This window comes from Diplotaxodon limnothrissa, linkage group LG7, assembly GCF_057381915.1.
Source record: "Diplotaxodon limnothrissa isolate DT_005_m linkage group LG7, D_limnothrissa_male_GT1.1, whole genome shotgun sequence".
Lineage (NCBI taxonomy): Eukaryota > Metazoa > Chordata > Actinopteri > Cichliformes > Cichlidae > Diplotaxodon > Diplotaxodon limnothrissa.
The window spans coordinates 50,356,794-50,377,334 of record NC_140602.1 but is presented as its reverse complement, the minus strand read 5'-3'; the positions used below and the strand labels follow the sequence as shown (position 1 = coordinate 50,377,334).

Sequence of the window (20,541 nt, the reverse complement as noted above, 5' to 3'; positions counted from 1 at the left end):
AAGCTCCCAAAAGACAAGGGCAGGCTGCTGCTGCTGCTCAGCCAGTCTGACCCTCTCTGTCTGTCCACGTGGCTTTTTTTTCCAACTCTTCATCCTTTTCCTCCACTGTGCTTTATTCAACCTGTAGGTGTGGCTTTTCACTCTTTCTGTTTGTATCCTCATGCCCTTGTCTTCATCAGTGCTCTTTCTTAATATGTCTGGTTTGTCTGCCCTGCAACAGCCTACAGTGAGCAGCAGGGCCGGCCAGGGAATCACTAAGCTATTGGTTTAATGATGCCAGCTCCTACTTTACAGGGATTTTCATGTCTATGTCTCTAAACACCCTGTCCGCACTCACAAACGCTCGCTTAAAAACATGTGTGGGTATGATAGAAAGGACGGGCTCTGGCTTTCTAGTCACTGCTTGCATCTACAAACTGTCAGTTGTCAGACACAGCAGAGGTCACCACGCCTGCAGATGCGACACATTTACACTCGGTATGTTTAAGAATTAACAGCAGAATTGCACAGAGTTGGGGAAGGGTGAAGGGTGCATATAAACGCTTTGCTTTCCAATAGGGTTTCTGTGAATGGTGATGCAAGTAAAACAGGACGGGATCATTGAGGCTAATGATATGACTCACCTATGTTTTCCTGGGTGGAGAGAAGACGAGAAATAGCGGCATGAGTGGCTGTGACCAAACGACAAGGCACAAGGTTGGAAAACGATGTATGACTAAGAGAGAATAAGGCAAAAAGAGGAGGGAGAGGTAGGAAGAATATGCTGTCAAACAAACACATGTCAAGTGTTTTTGGGGGGGTTTTTTTGTTTGTTTTTTCTGGCTGAGGATGCAGTTTGAAGAGAAAAAAAGTGCAAAAGGACAGAGTGGGAAGTGGAAGAGGAGTCGCCGCCAAGATATTTAAATCCTGTCTGGGTTTCAACCAGACCGTGGACCTCTTAATCTCATCCACTTGACAAACATACACACAAGGCCAGGCAGACGTCTAGCTAGCCTATTTTCATGTGACCTGAATTCCCCAGTGTGGCATTTTTTCCCTGCCAGACTAATCTCATTAAGCTTGGTGCAGAGCTGGAGAACAAACACACCAGGCATCCTTCACTCCTACTCTGCCTCCCTCTCCTGCTTTTGTCTCCTCTTCGTCACGTCCGTTTTCTCCATCAGCTAGCCCCCCTACCCCCCATACTCTCTTATCATCTATGCTACCATTTTTGTTGCTGTCCTCCTCCTCCTGCCTCCACATCCTCCTACTCAGTTTTCTCTCTTATCTGTCCCTGCTTTCTGTCTAATTATGGCCTGCCACTGCGGAAAATAGTGGAGCAAGTATAGCTAGGCAGTGGAGTCGAGCTCAGAGAGCCACCTCTGCTTCCAGACGCACAATCAATCCTCATTAGAGCTGGCTCTCCTGCCTTCCTATTGCCTCTCCACGTCTGCCGGTTAAAGCTCAACACCTTCAACCATCATGCTTGTGGAAATCAGTGCAGCAATGTTATTGGATGTGTGTCGAAATAACTAGAGTTTCATTACCAGTTGCATTGATGGTGTTCACAAAATCTGAATGCATTGTTTTCGATAAAGATCATAAATCTAGAACTGTTCAATCCTTCTTCATCATTTTGCTGGGCTTGAGTGGCTTCTGTCAGAGAGCTACACAGGTCAGCAAAGCTGTTGGAGAATAGGATGGCTTACAAGGTTTACAGTCTTTATTTGACAGCAAAGTGTAGAGCGCAGACAGGAAAGCAGGGAGAAGGAGCGGGTGGCGGGGGGATGACATGCAGGAAGTGGTCTGGAGTGGACTCAAATCTAGGCTACCCCTGCTGCAGCCTTTGGGTCACGTCCGAGCCTTCTTTTTCCTTGGTTCTCTTCCAGTCAAATCGATGCACATTGCTTTGAGCAACCCGTTTCCATGCCTGCGACCCCACCTGTGATAGTCGGCCACATCACTGGACAAGAATGCCTTTCAGTGCTGGACTTCAGCATTTCCGACACTTCTGACACAGATTCCAGCATCGCCGTTCACTGTGAAGCTTGTTTGTAACACCTCTGTAACCTGCAGCAGCTGGATTTGCCTGGTTTAAAAAATACATTTGGTAGAAAAGTAATCACACCGTAAACAAAAAATAATAAGATACATCATTCTGAATTAATTTTAAAGGGTTGCCCTAGTAATTACATTTTCAGCAGCGCAACCAATAATCTGTAACCCATTATATTTCTAAAGTAACCTTTTTCAGTGCACAAAAGAACACAGCTATTTACTGTTATCTTAATCCCCCGGCTTTTTTTCAGGGACTGATTATGTGCATTAAAAAAAAAGCATCACAGCAAGCAAAGTTATTTATAAGATAAGAACTTCTCTCAAAGCAGGGCACCGAAGATGGAATATAAAATGCTACCACATGCAGTTCTGTTACAGATGATTTGCCCAGATTGGAGGTAGACTCGGTGGCCAATCAGCTCGCAGCAGGAGGCTCACCATGTTGCTGTTTCGAATCAGATATTGCAAATTCTTGGTCAAAACAGGTCATCAGCAGAACAGTGATGCAAATGAATCACTAAGCATAAGTGTGCTGTGGCGAATATAAAAGCTCACGTTGTGCCCGGCTCAAGAATGAGACCTTGTGAAATATAAATAAATCTTTTTTTTTCTTTTTCTTTATCAGAAAGCTTTGCCATCTCTGCTGCCTATTCTAATGAACGTTACAGGAATTTTACTTCAAGCTGAAATGTGGCAGCGTGCAAACCCAGAGGAAGTTTCTAATGAGTAACTGTCTAAGGCGAGGCTTCCTGTAAAGCAAAGACAATGATTAAAGGTTTTCAGACCGACAGGCTGAACTGGTCAGTTAAATGTTTGGAAAAGTGACGTTAAATATGTTTTTGTCATAGCATTCATATATTTATGCACCATTGCCGACAGAGGTACATGTGAGAACACAAACGTGTGCTGCTTTAACCCAACAGATTCCTTCTTAAAGGCTGGATGGTGTTGGGTTTTGGTGATATGCTGCATACTTTACCTACAATACGCAGCATTTCCTAATAGTACAAACGTGACTGAAACTGCCTATTTCCTGCTACTGTATGTGCTACATGTGAGAAAGGACAGCTGTGGAAAATATCCTAATGCAGGTCGCCCAAAATTGCCCAAAGTTCACGTATGAAAACCACTTAAAATGACGCATTTCACACGAGACATTTTGACAGTTGTGAATAGTAAGGATAACTGCCTGCGTTTCACTGTCACTGTCATAGTTTCTACATCCACATAAAGGACTGAGGTCATATTATCAGCATTATATCATTAATTACATTTTTGCTGTGGCACAACTAAAACAAGACGGGCAAACTTTAGCTGAGTAAACATCTTGTGATAAATGCACACTACTGAGCATTATTACACACTGAATTCATAAACACTTTGGTATAAGGCACACCTCTTTCTCCTCTCACCCATCTGCTGGTTTTTGCAGACATATCTTGGTTTGGGTAGTTTTTACTAGGCACTGGGAGATCTTTTCATTGAAATTTTATGTCATGTTATTCTTACATATAGTAATAGTAATTATAATACTTTTTATATATTCAGACAACACTGCAAAATGAAGAATGTTCAAAATGGAGCACACATATTTATTCATATCTGCTTGGAGGCATGCAAGGATCTTTAAAGATCCAGGATCCGAACTAAAACCTGTCAGATAATCTACGTCGCGTGTTACAGTTGTGGTCAGACTACCGATGGACTGATTTCATTAGAAGTCCATTGCATTAAGCTAAGCTGCTTTGGATGTCCCTGACTCCTGCATTCTCTTAGTTTGCATTTTGTTGTTCTAGCTGCTTCTTCTGAGCTGCTTACACAGGCGGCTCTTTGACTCTGTTTGGCCTAACATAGATGCTGTATACTGTATATGTTAAAAAAAAGAAGTCGCTGAGCAGATTTTTAGAATTTCTTTTTAAGCAGTAAATTTAAGTATTTGTAAAGCAGAGACCATATTTTTGTCTTTTTGGGAGTGAAGAGAAACTGATACTCGTGGTTAGTAGTGCTTGGTTTAATTGAGATGAGTCACGGTGTTATTGAGTTATATTTTTCTGGTTTCTCATTTATGGAGCTTATCTTGCAATATCATCAAACGTAGACGGTAGATTTTGTAACGCTCTGCCCACAGCTGTCACACCATGGGAAATCAGTCATGAACTCTGTTGACCAAAGTTTTTATCTCTCTGTAGATTATTCATTTTCCCACGCTCTCTACTGTTTTCTTGTTGTGCGCCACCATTGAACACGCCAAAAAGACGTTATCTCATCACGGTGGCGTCTGTCTGTCTCTCTTGTAGACGGATTGTTGTGAATGAAGTAACTAAAGAACAATAAACCAGATTTCTTAAAGCATGCCTTTTTCCATTAAAAGCAGGTTGTGTGATGAAACCAAACTCCTCTAGCTGCATAGACTTCCGTTAATGATGAAAGCCATTTTCAATATCATTAAAGGCTACAAGTAGGCGCATGTTTTACGAGTTACCACCACGCAGATTAAGGTCCAAGGTTTCTGTAGCATAAACACGCTGATAAGGTAAATGAAACCGAACTTTAAAGGTTGACAGGTGCAGACATCTTTATCATCATTTAAAAACATCAGCGACACTGAAAACCTTTCTCACTATGTAGAAAGGATTCTCCTACTGACTGCTTTAATTGCAAGTTATTAAAAAGATTGTTCATCTAATTAATAACTGAAGCTATTGAAAGTAAAAAGAGTGGCCGAGTGCTTCACACTACTCGCGCTAAGTACAAAATTAAGGACTTTTTCATTTGTACACTTAATTATGAACATTTTGAATGCAGGGATAATAAAATATAATTTTTTTTATTTACTTTTATGGTTGGATGTTAAGATTAATACCACTGTCATACGTATGTGATCACTGTGACGCTTTAGTCAGCAGCTAGCTCTCCTAGCTTATCTAGATTATCATAAAGGCTGAAAACACGGAGGCGGTAGTTGGACCGTCTCCAAAGCCAACAAAATATTTCTGTTGCACCCGCATCTCTCAAGCTCACAGATTGTGTCTCTTGTTTAATCTGCACAAAAACAAAAATGTAAAAATAACAGATTGCCTTTGTAAAGGGGGTTATTTGTTGAACTGTTTCTTTGGAAGGACAAAAATAGCGTTTCACCGCTCTTGAGCAAAAGGAGCTACTAAAATTGAACATCATATTGCTGCAGTCACAGTAATAGTGGGAACAACCACAATTAAATCAACTATAAGTCAAAGAACCTGGAATCTTATTGGCTTTGAAACTGTTGCTTCAAAGATGGGGACCAGGTCTGCAACCACTTGCAGTCAGCTGCCATAAAACTGCAATAAAATGCAGTCACGAAATGGGGATGATATGTGGACAAGTTGACAATTACATGCTGTCAGTTTATGATAATGCACTGGTTAATGCTGTTTACATGCGCAGAAATGCAAATTAAACAGAATTGACAACCTACATTGAGAATCCAGTCAGAAGCTGGTAGATCTGAAACAAGAGTTCTTTCTCAAATGGTGACGTATGTGCTGCACGATGCTAATTTAACAACAAAATAAGAGAGTTTAGCTTTTACTTAGGAATATGACGGGAACCTGCTGACAACCGGTAAAATCAAGTCCACAATTATAAAAAGACGTGTCCCAGACTAGTTACACTCATTGTGGGAGACCGACTCAGACTGATTGCAACACGTTAGCGAATTGGCTCCGTTAGTAAATTAAATAACAGTCATTTTGCAAACCTTTGTCAATCTGTCTGAGAATCCGACCGGCATTGTTTGGAGACTGGAGGTCGAGGGTGCAACATGCTCGATCTCCGAGCGACCATTTGGCCGCCACAGCTAGTTGGAGTCACACAGTGAGAGAAGAAAGATCCTTTTCCTAGCTGGGAGGAGGTCGTCTGAACCTTCATAGATATTACATGTTATCAATCTTGTCTTCACCAAAGGGCAACTGTGCATATTTTTCTAAAATGTCAAACTTGTTTTTGATGCTGCTTTGGGATTTCAGTTCATTTCTCCAACAATCTCTTGTGTTGATGTTCACATTGGGAAATCCTTATTTATGAACTTTTTGGGTTTATGTGTTGAGAAGCCTACTTAGTTTGAAACAACTCTTTATCTTTTTGTCCGTCCTTCTTATAGTCTTTGACTGTCACGTGTCACTGAGTTGCCGTCTTTGCCACACAAGGAAACACAGGCCAACACGACCTGATATCTGGTTTAAAAGATCACCCTTCTGTCACTTGCTAAGACCTTGGCTGACATTCATGCTTTACTTTTTTGTCCTTCCTCTGATCCCTGCTGCCATTTCTGCCATCTGTCTGTTACCCCCTGCTGATCGTTCTATCAGAAAACAATCATTTAAAAACAATATAATAAGTGGAACCAGTCTAGTGGGAAACCAATTAACCTTTACATCCTCCCTCTCCCTCCAGGCCCAGGACCTGAGTGTGATTGAGGAAGTCATCCGCATGATGCTGGAAATCATCAACTCTTGCCTGTGCAACTCTCTACACCACAACCCTAACCTGGTGTACGCACTGCTCTACAAGAGGGAGCTCTTTGAGCAGTTCAGGACGCACCCGTCCTTCCAGGACATCATGCAGAACCTCGACACGGTCAGCCTGTTTGAGGGTTGTTGTTTGGTTTTTTTAAACTAGGAATCGCACAAAGCATCACAAGTGAATTAAGAGAAGCCTGACAGTTTTTTCTGCAGTGTCCTCTTTGTCTGCTCAGAAATGTTGAAAAAGCCGGGCCAGAAGATTGCAGTCAGGCAATAAAGAATGAAAGACTTAAGTAGTATGATTGAATTAATCAGTCCACTGGTGTCAAGTATCTGCACATTACATCTCAAACATTCAATGAGTATGCGTGGTGTATAAGTAAGAAGGGACGCGAGAAATCTGTCATTCACAGTCACGTAGAGAAGGGAAAGGAAGCTTTGGTGGGTATGAGTGTGTGTGTGCAGAGGATGGGGGTTGCTGCATACATTGCCACAGGCTTTTACAGTTATCCATAAGTATGAGGGAGGCATGCCTAGGTAGAATCCCTCGGTTAAGTCAGTTTCCCCGAGGCTATTCAGGATGCGAGGCGGCTTTTTTGCTCTTCTAAAATAAGCCCATATGGGGGAGGCCTTCTGAGTTAATGAAGAGATTAGTATTAGATAGATGTAGACACACATAGTGCATGAACTCTGGTGTGCTTGAAATCTTTAAAACAGCCCACACTGAGAAACAAAACTGCCTGTAGAAGCATTTTTTAATGTTGCTCTGACAAAAAAGAGCTTTAAAAGGAATTTGTAATAGTTCTTTTTTTTTTGTAATTAAGGAACACCAAACATTTCTTCAGGGAAAAACTTAGAAGAGCAGTGGAAACACAAAAAATACTTTCTTAGATTTCTTCTTTGAGGTTAAACCCAGAAAGCATTGAATAATTTTTAATTCCAGTGAACTACATATTTAAAATGAAAAGTTTTTGACATTTTCTAAGTTTTTTTCCGCTGACAATAAGCAGAATTCACCCAGCTTTGCAAATCATCTCGATTTATGATCAGCTGCAACTCTTTAAACATCTCATTGTAATGGCACCAGTCAAGCCAGTCCAGTCCAAAATTAAATCTACTCATTCTTCCAATTATAGCCACTTTTTGTCTGTCTTCTAACAGGCTTAAGTGTAATTTGATAAACATACACTATCATAAATACAATGATTATTTTAATGCTTGAAGCCTGAGGTTTGGAACACGTGGATATGTGCCAAATGCTGGGTGGTCCACGGCTGCATCTTTTTTTGCTTTAAAAAAAATATGAACAAAAATGTGATTTATTAGAAGAGCATATATTGCTGCTTGTTTGTAAGTCTCTCTGCCTTTTAGCCCTCGATCAATGAAACTTAGGTTTAGGTCAGCTGACTGACTCATCCATCGAAAGGACGATTGCAGTTTATTCGAAGTGTCGCGCTAACGTGGCACTCTGAACTGAGAAGGTGCCCGGGGCATCTGCGCACAATGTCCGCTCCAGTTTGAGGCAAAGTCACAGACGTGCAGATCTATGTTTACAGTTAAAAGCTTTAAGGAGACCCGTGCATGTATTGGCAACCTTTACCTGGGGTGAAATGGCACCAAAAGAGCATTATGGAAAGCGTGTGTGATGATCTGGACCATGATGCGCTGCAAGAGGTTGAGCCCTGGCATGTGGAATGTACACCTACTGCATACTTTAACACGTTGCACACTACATACACCTTTTCAGAAAAGTAAGCAAAAGTATCCCCTGGTGGCAGTAACCCATTTCAGCAGGCTAACGCACCCCTGCCCCACCGCAGTGCTTGTTTAAGATTTAAAGAATACAACAACAGACTTCAAGGTACTAACTCTGTCTCCAAATTCCCCAGTTCTCGATCTGACTGAGCATATCTGGGATGTGCTAGAAAAACAAGTCTGATCCACGTAGGCCCCACCTTGCAACTTACAAGACTTAAAGGATCTGCTGCTCATGTCACGGTAGCTGATACTGCAGATCCGAGTTGTTTTTTCTGGTCCTACATAATATTTGGTAGGTGCCTTAATGTGGCTGGTTTATCTGAATAGTGTGTGCTGTGCTGTATCCTTATAAAGAAGCATTTACAGAAGCGAGTTACTGTTGCTAGGAAACATGGCAGCCCATGCACGTGTTTAAATGGCCGTTTATGGAAGCGGCAATATTTTGCCTTAAATGAAACCGAGCTGTCGACGTACTGTAGGTTCAGCACAGATTCCTCTAACGTCATGTTCAAACCACCTTTGGAACACTGACCAGTGTTGTTGTTTACACAGCTGAGGTCTCTCAGGCCTACGCGTGTAGCATGATGCCATTTTGTTCCTAGATCTTCATATTGCACCCAGTGTCATCATATCGGGTGTGGCTGCTGAAATATTAATGTGACAGCTCCAAACAGGGATTAGAAGAGTTGGAGAGGGTCGTGATGGAGCTGGGACTTGACATTAAAGCTCAATGAGAACAAGGTCCCGTGTGTGTATTAGGAAACACAGACAAGAGTGAATATTGATTTTTTATTTATTTATTTTTTGCTAATGCTACCAGCTGATTTATACTTACAAGTAGAACAAAATGGAACAAAGATATCAATAACTGCATTAACACAAAACCTGACGAGAAATATTTTAAAATAACCATTTATTTTTGAGGAGATAATCAACAAGAGTTAAATTTCATCAGCGAGTTATATTTTCTTCTATTTTATTGGATAAAAAGTGGATTTTGCTTTGGACACTGCCTGCTTTATCACATATGTTTTGTTAAGACACTTAACAATGACCATTCAAACAAAAGAGACATCTTAATTTTGTGTCTACGCTTGAAGACAACTTGGCAAAGAACCTTTTTTTTTATTATATCTTTAGACAATCTGTTACTAGCAGCCTGTCACAATTCCCCCACATTTCCTTAGTTAAATCTACAAAAAATGCCTGATATAGCGTAGTTTCACAAGCATAAAATAACAGTTTTTGCACCAACATATTGATTTTCAAGCTTGTAAGAATTATACAAACTGTGCTTTTGTCTTATATACTATATTCCCATGTATGTTTGCACATTTCAATAAATAACTGCACCTATTTCCCATTTTCCTGGCAAAACATGAAAAACTGAGGACACTGTATTGGTGGTAATTTGTATTTAAATTCTGTGTTTACCCCTAAATACTCCAACTGTATTCAGTCCAATTAAATTTTATTTCTATAGCACCAAATTACAACAACAGTCACCTCAAAGCACTTTAAGGCAAGCTAAAAGACCCTATGGCAAGTTTGTGATTGGCTGTTTCCTCCTGTTTGACCTTTAGGTTATTGGTTTCTTCAGTCAGCGTCTGGAGCAGGCTGGAAGTGACCTGTCTGTTGAGAGAGTTCAGGAGGTCATCATGAAAGGAGCCCAGGCACTGCCAAAAGACAGACTGAAGGTAATTCACTCACACAGACACACAGGCAGTGGGGCGACAGACAAAGTGGAAGAGCGTGGAAAGCAAGAGTCATAAAATGTGGGCTTTGCTAAAAGGTTAAAAAAGAGAAGAAGAAGAAGTGGTAAATTTCTATGCATGTGAAGAGAGTCCAGTTGAACAATCGAGATGTTTGGGATTGGGATATGGACTCGGGCAATGGAATGATGGAAGGAGGCCTTTGGGAGTGGACACAAAAGGCCAAAGCCCAGTTCTCATTAGCATTAATGCCCATCTTCGTTCCATTTCTGCTTACCTGCTACATGTGAACATGTAATGACATTTCAAGGAGATGGGATGGGGGGACGGCTAACGGCACTTTGTCATGGGTACATCAGATTGGGGGGAGGGGACGAAGGAGACATAAATCTGCCACCATGCCTCGTTACCCAACACTCCTGGCGGGTTCTCTAACCCTTTCCCTTTCCAATGCTCCTCCATTAATCAGTAAGGAAATATGTAACCAGCGGTCTCCACAGCAGCTCGGAAGCTCTTAATTGCATGTTTTATCATGTGTTTCATGTTCCATATACTTGACTGTTGGCTGCAAGCCATTTGTCTGTGGAAGAGGGATGGTGCGCGGCCATGAGTCCATGTTCTCTCTCTCTGCCGTGCTCACAGCGAGCTCATCAGAGCACTAATGTAGCGACCATGAATTCACAGAATTACCCACCGAGCCATGTGGATAACCCTCATGTCCTTCAGCGAGAGTGCTGTACCTGTGGCACAAGTCAATGTGGGTCATGAGTGTGTGTGTGTGTGTCATCTCCTGCATTTGTGTATGTCTGCTGATGACCATCTGACTAAATGGCAGTCTACGTTTTTGTGCAAAAGTGTTTTTGAGTCTCACGCTGACTCCACATCAGAGTGCTTTCCAGCTCCACAGGGTGATGTGAAGTGAAAAGTATATCTGGGCAATGTGTCTTCCGGGAAAAGTCCCTACCATTTGATGGCACCATCTCTCAAACAAACAGCTGTCTCTCCACCTCTCGCCTCCCATCATCCTATGAGCTCATTCAGCTTCCCCCCAATGTAAAAATCTATAGGTTAGATTAATGTTGTGTGGAATCGTCGATACGTCGGCAATTACTCCGATGAAGCAGTATCGGTGTCTCAATCAGTTGTGGCTCCACGGAGAGCGCCGACATGAATGAAATGTTTGGGAAAAGCGATTGTTCCTCGCTCTTTCTAAAAAAAAAAAATTTTTTGTGGAGTTTTTTTTTTTTTTTTTTTTTTTTTTGGTGGAGGTTTTTTTTTTTTTGTGGAGTTTTTCTTGCCCTCGGGTCATGTGAACATTGCATGTAAATGAGTGCATCAATTTTTAAATCTTAAAGTTGCACCCATATCTACACTAACAACCAAAATCAGAACATTTTGTTAACACTTGCTGAAAGCTGAAAGCACCACTGTGGTGTTGCAGTGCAGCTGGGGAAGGATATCTATAAAACTTCATTCCCAAACTGTATTCTATGGTTCTTCTTGCACACTGATAAAATCATCAGTAAGGTGACATTATTTTCAGATATCGTCTTTTTTTGTGGTTATTTATTTTTCAGCTCAGTTATGCAGTCGCAGTGAGAATTCAGCCATTTATGTTGACAGGAGGCGAGTTAACAAGCATAAAACAGAGGCTTAGGTGGAGATGATACTTCCCATGTCTGTGGGTCTGCTAGTGTCCACTTGGATCCCACCAAAATCAATTTTATCATCAGATGGTTTGCACGCGGTGAGTGCAGACGAATGTATCAGCTAGCCATGCACCCAGACAGCTGTCTTCAAGCAGACCTCCAAGAAGTGTTTGGCATAACAGGACTGACTACTACCCCATCGGGTCTCCAGCTGTCCTCCACTGAAATAACTGATGCTTAAGACACAATTTACTGTTATTGCATGCAAATGTTTGGACATTTTTAGTTGCAAAATGATCTTTAAAATTACGTTTTTAGATTATTTTTTTTTAAATAAAAAAAAAATATCCACATTTAGTGTTAATCTGTATCAGCCTGTACGTGGCGCCAATATAATAACTTCAAAATTGGTTGGTTGGGAACTGCAGACACTTGTCAGGTAAACCACTGACATAAAGATAGCATGGACACTAGTTAATCTATTGAAATAGAAACATATAAGTGAGGATGCAGATTTTTAACGGGGCAAAATGTAGACATGCAAATTAGGCGCTAACTGAAAGAAAGGATTGAAGGTGGTAAGTACCCCTTGGATGACCCTCAACACTCAGCTGCCTGCCTCTCATTCTTTGTGTGTGTGTTGTTTCAGGGTGTGTGAGGCTGAGTGGTGCTTATAGGCAGTGCCTGCGGAATGTGTTGTTTAGCCTCTCCTGCTGAAATCTGCCTCTTTGAGCAGCGATAGCCTACAGACTCTCTGGCTTCTCAGGAAGAGACGGAGGGGGAGGGGGGTTACCAGCTGTTAGTCAGTCAGTACCTGGGGCTTAAGAGGCCTGATGGCAGCCATTACTACTTTCCCACACACTGACAACACAGTTTCTATACATTTCTATGTAGAAATCCTCTTTCAGATGTGTGCAGTAAATTCAGAAAGCCCATGCCTAACTTGTGTAATACAGTCCGCCTTCAGAGCTCAAACTTAGGGCAATCGGGACTTTGCAAAGCGTTAATAGTATTAAGCAGTTTTCACAAATGCATTGCAGCCCTGAACTTTTGTAGTGCTCACCGAATGAAGCGCAGTGTGATAAACGTCCACCGCTCTCTAGGTCGGAGATTGGCTGCTCTTTTAGTCTGCGAGCTCTCTGGTACAGATATTTTTCCAGTGCATTCACTGCTAGTGAGTCGCCGTCATGCTTCCCGGCTTCTTCTCACCCTGTCCAGGAGGCTCCTTCGCTTAAAGCCTGCAAAGTATTTCCAGTAATGCACGCATGTCTGAGGTGGATTGGATAGCTGTGGAAAATCTACTGACCCAGTTTCACCGAAAATGTCCGAAATTCATGTATGAAAACAGCTCAACACTGTCGAAAGAAAGGTCACCCTGACGATTTCTTAAATATACCAGTTCTCTCCTGTCAGATCTCAATACTTGAACATGATTTGAGCAAATGTAGAAAAAAAATCATCAAGATCTGTAGGTTGAGCTATTGTTTATTTATTGATTGATTATTGATTCTGGCTTTTTGCCATATTTGATCATCTGTAATAACTGTCTTATACAGTTTGAGCATTTAGAGTAAGACTTAGGAGTAGGGGTGGGTTTTTATAATCGATTTATCGATTAAAATCGATTCTGGCTTGGGTAACGTAAAATCGATTCATTAAAATCCTGAATCGATTTTTTAATATTAATTTATTTTGCCCGAAATGCCAGAATCTCTGGTGAAACCTCACAAAATTTCAACAACCACCAAACAGCTAAGACAGTAAATGAGAGCAGGTACACGGCTTCTGCACAAAGACGTAAACACACAGCGCGGATCAGAATCAGTGAGATGTCGCCTTTCTCAGCTGACGGTCGGGGCTGAAAGCCGACAGCTCGCTGATTCTGATCCGCGGGTCCGCGCTGTGTGTTTACGCCCTTTTTGCGCTGATCATATGGCTGTTAGTTTTATCTCTCTCCAAACAATATTGACCGAACCCAGCAGCAAAAGAAGATCCAAACTACGCTTCACATAAACATCGTCATGAATTCCCTCTGACTTTTGCTGACTTTTCAGTATAAAAATCACACTTCATGCACAGCTCTCTCTCTCTCTCTCTCTTTTCTGCATTATTCGCTTGCTTGTTACGCACAAGTCTACCGTTGTTTACAGCGCTGTCGGCCGACGTTTTTTTTTCCCTTTTACTTACTTCCGAAAAGTAAACCTAATTTCTGCCGTTCAATATTGAACAAATTTAAACTTTTTAAAATTAAGCAAAATGCAAAACGCTTAGCCGTGTCTCTAATAAAACCGCTGTAACTTCAGAGGTAATGTTCATGTGTTGATTAATGGTTTTCTTTCGTTTTTGATGTACTGCAGATTATTTTTATAAAATCCCAGGCCAGGAAAAATCACCTTCATGTTTTTCTGTGTTTTATCTTCAGCTACTTTGACACAAAGGCCTCTGCTGTGATGCTCACACCTTTGATAAAGTCTTGCGTGTGTCAGCTTCCTTTTAATAGGTACAAAAATATGTAAATGTACTGATCTGAATTATAATATTTCTGACTGTCAAAATTTCCCAGATTCAAATCGAATCGAATTAAATCGAATCGTGGATCGAATCGATTCGGGACCTTGTGAATCGGAATTGAATCGATTCTAGAAATCAGTGACGATACCCAGCCCTACTTAGGAGTCTATCTGGTGTCACCTCGGATATCTTTCCCTGTCAAGAAAATTATGATGTTGCCAAAAAGAAAAATTTAATCAGCAGAAGGATATTTACTACATCAGTTTACCCTTCATTTTATCTGAAACATACAAAAGAATCATATCCTTTTAGTTTATTTTCAGCTGTCACTATGGGACATTGCCCATAAATATTACTAGCTAAAGCTTTCAGACAGTTGTGGTGATCGCAGTATATTAATATTTTTCTGTGAGAAAGTCACAGAGGCATAAAGTGATGTGAGATTGAAATAAGTACTTTGACTTTTAACTCAAACGTACTATTTGAGACAAACGAGAGTTAAATTCCACCACTGATCGTTTTTTAAAAATGTATATAAAGTTTATATCATAATAAAATATTGATATAATGTAACCTGTTTATATTTGGACGATCAAAATGCAAGCTAGTCTCATGAGCTATGTTAGCAAACTAGTGTGCTTGCTAAAGTTAACATTACTAAAGGTGTTCTTCCAGATACATCACACACCCATGAAACGAACTAAACTTTCCCAAAGGACGGCTCTAAAAAGCAGAATGTGAATATAAAACCCACGACTTTTGTCAAGGATTTGTAAAGCGTTTCGAAACCTGACTTTTCAGTGTTTGTGCGTGTACCTGCATGTAAATGTGTGTGTTTGTGTGTATCAAGTTCTTATTTGCTCCCTCGCCGCATTCTTCTGTGTCTGGCCGCCGAGCGCTGTCAGCGAAAGCACAGTGGAGGAAAGGGAACACAGCGTCCTAAGTAAAGATATGAGGCCAGCCAGCCAGTCTGTGTTCAGGGGCGAGGGCCTGACCCGCCAGGACCCATAACTAACTGATATGAGCCCGGGCCAAGTGGGCCCCAGCCAGCAGTCAGACTGAGAACAAAACAGAGAAGGGGAGGGGAGGGGAAGTCAGCAGAGAGACAGAGGAGATATGTACTGGGACAGTATGAACAGAATAAGGGACAGAGATAATATTAGTTACTGGATGTGGCAGTCTGGAGATGCTCTGATTTTATTTTTATGTTATTTTTCCCCCAGAATTCACTCAAGCCTGAAAGCAACATTTTTGCTGTGAGGCACTTGCCATTGCCTTGCAATATGCAAGGCAATTACCCTGGTGGGGCTCTCGAACATAGATGTAAGAAGAAGAAGGCGGCCGTTGGGATTCTGGGTCATTTTTCCCTCTTCTGGCTTTGTGAAATTTAGGGAAATTGGTCATGTGAGCGTGCGGGACTTTAAGTTCCCACGGTGTCGAAATTAAACTATAGGAGTGTAAGGATGCTTTTTATAGATGCCTGCATGCTAAAAACTGTAATTCTAGCCTATTGCTAGGTGGTTACTAGGCAAGATGGGATGTCATGTCTGATATGATATAGATAAGTGCTTTCAGGGGCCTAAGACGTACCTGTGTGCCAAGTTTTGTTGCTCAACTCCTGATTGCGTAGGAGGAGTTGGCAGCCGAAGAAACAAACAAACACACAGGTGGAGATTTGTGTGTTATAGTAAGACATATTTAGGGCTTTGTTTGTGCCAGATTCATGTCGAGTTATTGCGATTGTCCACCAGAGATATCACTGTAAAACAGCAACTTCTCCTCTGTAAGTGTTTATTATTGAGCTTGGGACAAACTCTAATCTAAGCTAGATGGCTAACTATAATTTTAGATTTAAAGTACAAGCACGAGTCTGGTATTGATCCTCGCATCCATATCAAGAAACACAGATTGGATGCCGAGCTATTCCTATAATTACAGAGGAATTCCTTTGCATCAGTGGCACCCATTTTTGAAGTAGTGATAATGTTAGCGTGTCAATACTAAAAGCACGCCAGAGATTTGTAAAGATCTAATTATAATATGATTGGTGATGTTTCTGCGTTTCCCATGAATAATAATTTAGATTCTTTCAATGAGGCCATGAAAATGATAAATTATGGGTTTAATACTGAAGTGAAGCCCACTCATATCTGTATTTATACAGATATAAAGCATGCAAATCTGTATAGTAATGCTAGAGTAAATACCATTTGTGTGCTTGTGCTTTAGCTCTGAGTTTCTTTACCTTTTTCTTTAAACTGTGACTGCTGTGTTCAGGGCTCATGATGGAGAACTACTTATATTCAGAGTGTTTAAGCAAGCGTTTACCAAAGTAGCCTCAGTGTCTTATGTGTGTCTGGTTTCTATGAAAAAAGGCGCTTATGCCGTATTTTGCTCATATAGAGGATTCGTTTTAGAGGTGTTAACATTGATTGCGCATGTACACATAATGCTTTACGAGTAAGAATAGGTTAATGCTGATGCTGTAACATGTGTTGTTTCAAACCTATGTTGACATAGCTGTGTCTGCTGGTTTATGCTTTGATTAACCTAATTGCCTAATAGCACAACTGGTTGTGCTTCATATGTTTTCATATATCACGGTGGTTGCTGCAGGGTATTAATCTGCTCGGCTGCCGTCTGTTCATGCTTGTAAACACGACACTGCTGAAGAAAACTATTTTCAATCAAAATGAAAAATTAAAGGCTGTATTTCTTCCTCTAAGCTTACAAGTAAAGGCCTGAATGTGTGGAGCAACTGTCACCAACAAGGTCATGTGAACGCCGGATGAGTCGTTATGCTACGAGGGAGTCACCTACACACCCATGCCACTCAGATAATACAGTTCCTGCATTGTGTCTGGCCATCAACAATGGGAGTGGTGTGTGTGTGTACAGTTTAGCCTCAGTAACCTGGCATATGGCCTGTGACCCCACAGCCCCTCGGTCTGTGTCATTGTGATACCGATAGTGAGGCCTTGAATGGAGCCAATCAGGATTGAAAAGACTGGACTCAGACCATCAAATAAAGGCTCACAGCATCTGTCTTTCACCACAGACTGATTACTGGCCGCGTGTGTGCACATACATGCATGTGCAGACAGGAGGATATAATGAGGTACCATTATGTATTATTGATGTGCTTCCCCGGCTACCTACCTGCTGTCAGGTGGGCTGGCTCATGCATGCTTTGGTCTGGTCTGGTCTGGTCTGGTCTGGTCTGGTCTGGTCTGGTTGGTGGGCTTCCAGAAGGTTTGGAAAAAGCTGGTGTTCAAGATGATAACTGATTACACAAAACATTCAATTTGTCAGATATCGATCTGTTAATTTGTGACTTTTAAATTCTTAAAATTCGTTTTCATTGAAAGGTTGAAAGGTTCAGTTTTACTTTTTATTATGGTGAGAGGTTAAAAAGGGCACCAATTAAAAATGGTAAATGGCCTGCATTTATATAGCGCTTTACTCAGTCCCTAAGGACCCCAAAGCGCTTTACACTACATTCAGTCATTCACCCATTCACACACACATTCACACACTGGCAATGGCAAGCTACGTTGTAGCCACAGCTGCCCTGGGGTGCACTGATGATATGATATAAAAATAGATGATATGAAACTAAACAGAGCTGCAATTGAATTTTATTTTTGTGCTATTTCTAAAGACAGCATGTCAGCCCAAAGTGGAGAAGTTCCCCCAAGTGCAGATAATGTTTCCTCTTTATAGGAAAAATAAAAAGAAGACTTTTCCTGACCAAACCAGGAACGCTTGCAAAACTTCTTCCCACTTCACAAACTGCTGCGAAGTGTCAAGGTTTCAAAGAGGTCTTCCTCATATTTCACGGTACTAACAGTGATTTGAGTAGCACAGCTTTTCTGCTTCATGTGAAAGTAATTCATTCATTCAACAGCCAGCTCCAAAAAAAAGGACTTTATTTCAGTGAGCTGTGTTTGGCAATCCACAGAAGAAAAAAAACAACAAATACCACGTTATTGTAGCGCAGCTCTAATACGCTGCTTCAGGTCTTGTTTTTTTTAAAGCATAAACTGCATATAAAAGATAGATGTAGCCACCGTGACCCCACCTGTTGGTTTATGAAGCAATTCAGCTCAGCGTCTTCGGTTTTTTTGGAGACAAAAGTGACCATATTTGGACAAGAGTGAGATCAGTTAGCAAGCTACATTCACCAACACAGTTAACTTTTAATTAGTGCTAATAATAGAGCTAGCTATTTCCAAAAACATTTATTTCTTACCAGGCTCTGAACATGTTTACTTACTGGGAATTTATAGGGATAATGTTGCGCCATGTGGTTTAAGAGGTAGAGCAGGTCATCTGCTAATTGGAATTTTGGTGACCTGGCTTCTCCAGTCTGCATGTCAAAGAAGCCTTTTACAAGATACTGAAGTCTGAGTTGCTCCCAATGCATTCTTCAGATTGTGAATGTTAGATTAGATGTAGAAACAAGTATTTGCATGAATGCATGGGTGAATGTGACAAACTATAAACTACATACATGTATTATAAAGCATCTGAATGCTGCAATAGAGTATAAAGGCACTATATAAGAACCCCCCTCATGAAAAACAGAGCAGCTGAAAGTAGCTTTTAACATGAGAATGTAAAGTGAGCGTCCACTGACCACTGGAGGAACTGCAGTTTCAGCGTCGAGTTCATACTGCGTAAAAACTACCGATCTGATAAGTTAAAATATCTTCTTTGAAAAGACTCTGTGCGGAAACATTTCTGCATCAGCATTTTCTTTTTTATGACTTGCTCATCCTACTTTTCTCTCGCCCGGTGTTTTCTGTGAATAGAAATTCCCAGAGCTCAAGTTCAAGTATGTGGAGGAGGACCAGCCAGAGGACTTCTTCATCCCCTACGTGTGGTCGCTGGTCTTCAACTCTGGAGTCGGCCTCCACTGGAGCCCACACGGGATCGAGCTGTTCAGCATGGACTCCGGCTGAAGGACACGTTGCAGCAGATTGCGCGTCTCCATCTCCGTTCAGTACAGAAAAAGGAACTGACGGCACGTGGGTGTGGGTGGGTGTGTGTGTGTGTGTGTGTGTGTGTGTTCTGGGTAGGTGTGTATGCATTACCCTTTATAGTATGTTCACGCTGCTTTGAAAGTGCCTCAACCTTGTAGAGGATGGTGTTTCTTTTTCATGCAGCACAACCTCGTTCTCCCAATAGGTCACTTAAAACATGCAGACACGTGTTACACTGCTCTGATGAACATCCATTTACTTCTGCACTGAATACTAAAAACCTGCTGTGACTCAACACCTGACACTCATCTTCAAATGTCCTATTATTGTTGATTTTACACGCGATTATCTCATAAACTGTTTTTCTTTTCTTTTGGCGTACATTGTTCTCAGTGTACAACAGCTTTTGACACATTTGCGCTTTTGAATTGAAGAAATGAAGAGAGAGAAAACTCTGTTGTCATCATCAGTATGCAGGAGTTACAGTGTTGCCGGCTGTTTAATATCCCTCCCCACCCCCCACGTTCAAGTACAGCTTAATTAAATTTCAGTCCCCGGATGATATAAGCACTCTGCATCACTCTTTAATTCGTCTGATTTTGTTGTTGCTTGCAGCTCATTTATTCCATACCCTGTTTTTGTCATTAGCATTTTTTTCCTGATGCTAACCCAAGGCAAATACTTAAACCGGGGACGGCCATTAAACCTCCTGTCCTGTTGTGCATAATTACCGTTGTCTCCTTAACCGGTTACATTATTTCATGTTTAAGTAGGGACTTATTGTTATTTATTTTCATGTATATTGTTTTTATATATATTCACCATCCCAAAATGTAAAGTGCAGTAGTGCTGAAATGACTACTATTACCGAAAGAGAAAAGCAATGGTACTATACTTTGATTATTCCCAGACGGGAAAACTGGCTTTATATATAAATGCATATAATATGATGACAGCTGTCCTTTTTGTGGCAATGTTTACCTTGAAAATAGAAGTTTAAATAAAAATATGAAATCAAACCAGCCTGAGTGTCACGCTGTTATTTAGCAGTGAAATACTGCAGCATTCATGTGACGTTTATCACGTTTGTCTTAATTGTTTTAAGGTTATGCAACTTTGGACTGAAAGCCTTGTTTATGACTCTGTCAGCCTGACAAATGTAAAGTGTTTATCGACCACAAGCTGAGCAGCCTGTCTTGATTTTTATCGAGTGGATTGAAATGTCCTCCGGCCTTGCCCAGTTGCACAATGCTTTATGGCTCAGTTGCATTGGGATAAAAATATGACAGCAACCATCCAAACAATCCTGGTTTGATTTGGGCTGATTCCAATCGCTCTCAGACAGATTAGCGAAGGTTTGCAAATAATTGATGAACGTTGATGACAC

The 20,541-nt window shown here is 41.1% G+C and overlaps 1 protein-coding gene across 1 annotated transcript in view; it reads left to right on the top strand.

The window, feature by feature from the left end:
• Positions 1-20,168, top strand: part of dym (dymeclin) — a 59,641-nt gene extending 39,473 nt beyond the window's left edge. The window contains exons 15-17 of the mRNA XM_085359847.1: positions 6,472-6,654; positions 9,881-9,994; positions 18,984-20,168. Coding sequence (XP_085215973.1) covers positions 6,472-6,654; positions 9,881-9,994; positions 18,984-19,133 — 447 coding nt within the window. The 3' untranslated portion in view covers positions 19,134-20,168. The remainder of the gene's footprint in view (positions 1-6,471; positions 6,655-9,880; positions 9,995-18,983) is intronic.
• Positions 20,169-20,541: the final 373 nt, after the last annotated feature.